Source organism: Dromiciops gliroides, chromosome 1, assembly GCF_019393635.1.
Source record: "Dromiciops gliroides isolate mDroGli1 chromosome 1, mDroGli1.pri, whole genome shotgun sequence".
Lineage (NCBI taxonomy): Eukaryota > Metazoa > Chordata > Mammalia > Microbiotheria > Microbiotheriidae > Dromiciops > Dromiciops gliroides.
This window is the reverse complement of record NC_057861.1, coordinates 423,740,965-423,747,267: the sequence shown is the minus strand read 5'-3', so window position 1 is coordinate 423,747,267 and position 6,303 is coordinate 423,740,965. Positions and strand designations below refer to the sequence as shown.

The 6,303-nt window shown below is 33.3% G+C and overlaps 1 protein-coding gene across 1 annotated transcript in view; it reads right to left on the bottom strand.

The window, feature by feature from the left end:
* Nucleotides 1–237: 237 nt before the first annotated feature.
* Nucleotides 238–6,303, bottom strand: part of SREK1 (splicing regulatory glutamic acid and lysine rich protein 1) — a 51,018-nt gene continuing 44,952 nt past the window's right edge. The window contains 1 exon segment of the mRNA XM_043996144.1: nucleotides 238–4,958. Coding sequence (XP_043852079.1) covers nucleotides 4,806–4,958 — 153 coding nt within the window. The 3' untranslated portion in view covers nucleotides 238–4,805.

The following is a 6,303-nucleotide window of genomic DNA, read 5'->3' as shown; positions in this document are numbered from 1 at the left end:
GATTCAATTACTTGGATTATGAGTATAGTTCTTACCTGTAAAAACAAAATATAATGTTGTAAATCATTGTTGTGCAAAATATCAACACTTATAATGGAGCTATTATAATACACCCATCATGAAATAAAGATGGTCCAACATTCAATAGCATAAAAAGTAATTTCACAGAAGAGCTACTCCCTTCATGTGGCAAGAAGACCCATGGACGATGGAAGTATGAATAAATGTCACAAAGTGTAAGATTTTAAGAGTTTAATTTTATTAAAAATATAGCAACATAATAGCAGCATCATTGGACATATCTTTACTAGTACCATTTAATATTGGCTCTACCCACAAATATATATACCACCCATGTAGCACATTATTTCTTTAGATGTTTAATTTTAATCTTTCCTTTACAACCAAAAGAATCCTGTAACAAGCATTATTTAATACAACTAAATGAGATCAAAATGTGGGATATTATTTAACTATTCAACTGAACTGATTGTATAAGCTACATAGTAAGATCTAACCAAAAATAAACTGCTGTGAAAAGTAAGGAATTCTTGAGCAGATCTTTCTCTGCTTTATTCCCTAGCAGTTCGTTATTCACTGGTAGCCTAAAACTGGTGCAAACCAACTTCATTAGTTCTAGATTCTCCAAGTGATTTCCAAGAGTCTGAATTTACATCCAAAGCTGGAAGTAATTGTTTATGCTTTAAAGTTACCTTAGAGCTAGCCTGGAGGGACCTAAAAACAACAAAAAATATGTTCTTCCATTTTTGTGTAAGTGCCTCAGAGGTGAAATGCATGCAAGGTCTTTCAAAATTTGGCAGTTTTTAATTTGAAAAATTATCAAGGTAAGACGACACTTACAAATCAGAAGAGACCAGAAGCTAAAATTTATCTAAAACAGTCACAAAAGTATCATATTCAAGACTGATATAAATTGATAACAGAAATAAAATTCTAGAGCAGAAAATTGAATTAGAATAGAATAGAAATAGACATTATGAGTTAACAAATCCAACCTAACTGAATATGGCCAAAAAGTGTAGCTTTTTAGTGGCTTTTGCCTTAGGAATTAAATTTTATTCCAGAGCAAGGGCACTTCCCCAAAGAAAATATTTTTTGAAAAGATAACTCAGTGAGCATCTCAGGACCAAGAAGGCCCATTTCTGCCCCTGAAAATGACCTGTAAGGCAGGTTGAGGCACATTTGTTGAATACATTAGGGATATTTAGATTTGTTATTTACATTGAAGGTGCTTCTCTCCAGAGCTGTCAATTCAGCACCTTTCAAGGGTGTTACATTATTTTTGAAGAGTGAAAACAATCTGATTTTAAATTTTCAAATGTTAATTCAGCAGATAGGTATATAATAAGCCACTTTGAGCTGGCTCAACAGAATATAAGAACCTACTGAATGGAGGGGTTGTGCAAAATAAAACTACGGTAATAGAGAACATTTGACAAACTCAATCCTCCTATTTGAGATCCCACAGAACTAGAATCTTAAGTTAATGGTACTGAATTTATGAAAGATAAATCATTCAAATTTATGGTTTCAATTTTTAAAAGCACACTATAAAATGGCTTAGTTTCTACAACTAATTCAGCTGCTAAGATAAGAAACCAGACAAAAATATTTCAATAGGCTAAAAAACCCCAAAACCTTGCTTTTTGATTTCCAAATAAATAATCCATTACTTTATAAGTTCCTTCATTTGAAGACTAAACCCTAAATTTGTCAGTGACTTGTTTATTCTAATCTAAAAAGATAGGTAATAGTCTAAAAAAAAAATTAGATACTGATAGGTTCTGGAAATGGTTAGCACCATAGAAGAAAATCTTTTATTATCAAAAAGTATCTTATTGATTATTTTAAAATACATGTTGAAATCCAAGTTTATAATATTCCCAACAATAGCAAAGTACTTTAGTTTTGCCAAAGAAATGAATTCTCTAACATGGGGGGTAGGAAAAAAAAGTAAACTAAAGAGAGAGCATTTACTATGAAGTTAATTTGCATTAGATAAAAGAATTGTACTGGCTGAAACTAGGTACACATTTTTTAAAGTTAAGAGACCCAGTTTATCTATTAAAACAAAACTAAGGATGGACTAACTTGTTGCTTATCTGTTCAGTATGTAACACTGCTGAATAACAAGACTCACCAGAAGGCAAGTCATATGTATTATCAACTGTGGTCCCAGAAAAGAATAATAAACTATTTGTTTAGTTAAGCTAAAAAGGAAACCTACAGATTAGAGAGGTATCAAATCTCAAAAAGGTTGTCTTTAAACTTTTCATTCAAAATATTCCTGTCAATTGGGAAGCAAAAGAATGAGGTGATAAAATGGAAAAACAAGACTTTAAGCAAAGTAAAAAAAGATATAGTAGAGAAGTAATGCTGAAATGGAAAATACATGTTTTCTTAGGACAACAGTACTATCTCTGAATCTGGAAACCATCGCTATCAATCAGACTTTCTCACATCATTTAGAACAATACCACATTATAACCTAATTTAATTTTCTAGACTTCTTTGTTTATGTTTATAAATCATTTGCTATTCATTTTCCAATTTAAAAAATCAGTACCTTTGATTATTTTTACAGGTGAATGCCAAGAAAAACCAGCAGCAACAGCAGAAACCAAATTAATTTTAACTAAAACCAAGGTTCATTTAATTGAAATCAGAGTTCAAACAAAAAACAGAGCCTTAATTGACTGTTTTATAGACAGTCTATAAGCATGCACTTTTCATTTCCAAATGAAGGTTCTCTACTAAACCATGTAGAATTAGGGCACAAATACTAAAATGCTCTTCTGAAATGCATAAACAAAAACTTCCCTCTAAAACACTTGGTTTTATTAGTGAAATGGTATTAAGGATAACATGAATTCAAACAATGTTTGCTCTATACTACTTACATATCATAAATAAGACAGTTGTTGCAAAATACACAATCCTCTGGTCTTTTCATCCACACAAGTTACTCTTTTATGAGAATAAGCTGTTTTACCAGCCAACTGAATGTGGCTGAAGCATTAAAAATGACCATCTATACTTTACATAGTAAAGCATTTTACAAAGTTTTAATGTACACAGTGGCAAAAAACTATAATTCTGAACATGTGAAGAGTGATTAAGCAGCTTCATAATCAAACCAGTATTCATTGAAATATGGGTAAGTTTCCATTCTCCACAAATCTTTAGTTTCAATGTATTAAGGAAAATCAAATGAAAAGCAGGTAAGGAGCACACTATTCAGCTTTCTAAATTTACAGAAGTAATTTCCCATGAGGTAAGGCAACTGAGTAAATTTGATTGTATTATGTTGCATTAAAATAATTATACTTGATTTAGTATTAAGAGCTAATTAAAAGGTATGACATCTTGGGGAAATCTAACAATGATGTAAGGAATTCTGAAAGCATGAATTGAGCTTTTTGGAAAAAATCTTCATAAATGTCATTCTCCTATATAAGTGCTTTTTTACAAAAAGCTGATCCCCCCTCCCAAGAATGACTAATGACTTGTAATTTAAACTCAAGTAAATTTAACCCTTTAGGGGAAAAAAAAAAGAAAAAGCCATACATACCTTTACCCCTTTCAGGTACAGTTTTTGCACATCACATAACCAGCATTAGAGAAAATGATTGCGAGGTAATGATTAAGGCCATCCAATGTAGAGAATTTAAAGGGCTTCCTTTGATTTAGGCAAAATAAGAATGTGCTTCACTTTCAGCTACAAGAGTATAAAACCGATGGTCCCCAAACTGTATTTTTGCTTCCTGCTACAAACCTTTCCTTAAAGACCTAACCTCTTTCTTCTATTATGTTAACTAAGAAGCTGTTCTTCCATACTACTTGCACATTTCTCTATGGGGGTGGGTGGAATAGCTATCTAGGTTCAGTATGAACTGAGAATGACTAGCACATATAAAATACTAGAAAACACTAGAAGGCACTAAAGCTTCAGCTTGTGCTCCCATAGCCTGTTTTGAAAACCAGGTTTCCTTTTGATAAGAACACCTATGCCATTTGCAGCTGACCAGACACAAAAATAAACTTCAAAATATTAACAAAGGTTAAAAGATATGCTCACTTTGGGAGGAAAAAAAAATAAAGTATATTAGTATTCAACATGGTTGCTTTTCCTTTTTTGGAATGGGACAGTTAGCATGCACCACTAAACTACTTTTTAAAAAATCCACACATTTAAGCAATTTTAGTCTGAAAAAATATTTTAGATAAAGAACTGGTGTCCCAAATTGTGAGCAAATGAAAACCTATTAGTAGGCATTTAACACGATCACTATAAAACCGTGAAGTAATGTCTTATTTCATTTACAGGGGTGTATTTATATATTTTGCACCATTTTCAAGCACATCATCAAACAATATATATTGAAATTAAAACAAAAAAGCAAAATACAAAATTCAATAACTAGCAGTATTTGAACAGCCTGTCCAATGCATTATCTTCCATTTTTCTGAGCATTGCAGATTCAGATCTTTGTAATGGTCCTTGGCAAACACTAACAAATCATTTCACAAGTAGGTCGGCCATCATGGAAATGCATGGATTTTAGATGAGTCACTTTGGGTAGCATCCCTTGTTTTCATAATGTCCATGCTTGGTTTCCTTTCTCTGTAATAAGATGACCATAAAGTCATCTGACAACTGTAAGAGCTGTTCATACATATCTATATTTGACTGGACTGCTTTACTGTTGGCTTCTTAATGAGAGAATTAAAAGCTTTGGATTCCACTCTAACAGCTGAGTTGAAGTGGTACAAATCTATTGGCCCTATACCGTTTCTGCCTTGGCAGTAAGGTTTTCTTCATTTGGTTGGCAATTCCCATTCTGCTGGACTTTGTTTTCATCAGTCTTTGGAGTTTCTTTGTCATCATCTGTTTTTTCACCTCCTATATCTGGTACTTCCTTACTGTGTTCTTTCTCCTAGAGAGAACATTAAAGACACACACATGTATTTTCAAGATTATCTATTTTTAATCATATTAAGAAATACATTGTTTTCACAAATAACTAAAAATGGATTTTTTGACCAACTTAAAAAATCATAACACATTTTAAGCAAATCAGGCAATGAAGGGGAATGGCTAATACTGGAAGAGAAAAAGTGCAACTAACTGACTGAAAGAGCAGGGTAACAGAGTTTTCATCTGCTTCAAGGAATCCAGAAAGAATTTACAATCCAAAAACCAAAGGAAAGAAACTAATATATATTGGGAAAGGAAACTAGTATTTCTCATAATGAACCCTGCTCTGGGTAAAAGGGGGAGAAGAGAGGAATGAAAAAGTAAAAGAAGGGGCAGCTAGATGGCGCAGTGGATAGAGCACTGGCCTTGGAGTCAGGAGTACCTGAGTTCAAATCCAGCCTCAGACACTTAACACTTACTAGCTGTGTGACCCTGGGCAAGTCACTTAACCCCAATTGCCTCACTAAAAAAAAAAAAAAAAGTAAAAGAAGCCATAAATTTACTTTTACCCAGAACTACTTCAAGCATTTTAGTTTCCTACCTATATTAGCATGAGCCTATGAAATTAAAAACCTTAGCATTGACATGATTTTAAAATACAATCTTATTTAACCAATATTCTCAGAGTTAATATACTTCCAAAATGCCTTATGAACTTGGGAAAAAACAATTGGCAGAACGTGGCCTAACACTAAATGACATTTCTAATTCAACTAAATGCATTTTTCTCCTTATTTTTCATCAGAATGACTGCTAAGTTTACTGAAGCAAATATATTTCTTTCTTTTTTTGTGAGGCAATTGGGGTTAAGTGACTTGCCTAGGGTCACACAGCTAGTAATTGTTAAGTGTCTGAGGCTGGATTTGAACTCAGGTCCTCCTGATTCCAGGACCGGTGCTTTATCCACTGTGCCACCTAGCTGCCCCAGCAAACATACTTCTTAAAACTGAACTGAGTAGAAATAACACAGACCCAAGATCAGAGATCTTTTCTCATTTGTCTGTGCTCAAAAAATGCTTTATTTCTGTCTGAGGTGGCTCAGTTGATAAGAGTGCCACGCCTAGAATCAGGAAGTCCCGAGTTCAAATTTGGCCTCAGTGTTTATTAGTTGTGTGACCCTGGAAAGTCATTTAACCCCGTTTGCCTCAGTTTCCTCATCTGTAAAATGAGCTGGAGAAGGAAATGACAAATCACTCCAGTATCTTTGCCATGAAAACTCCAAAAAGGGTCATGAAGAGTTGGACACTGATCGAATTTATTTTGTTTTTGTTTTTTGTTTTTTTGTGGGGCAATGGGGGTTAAGT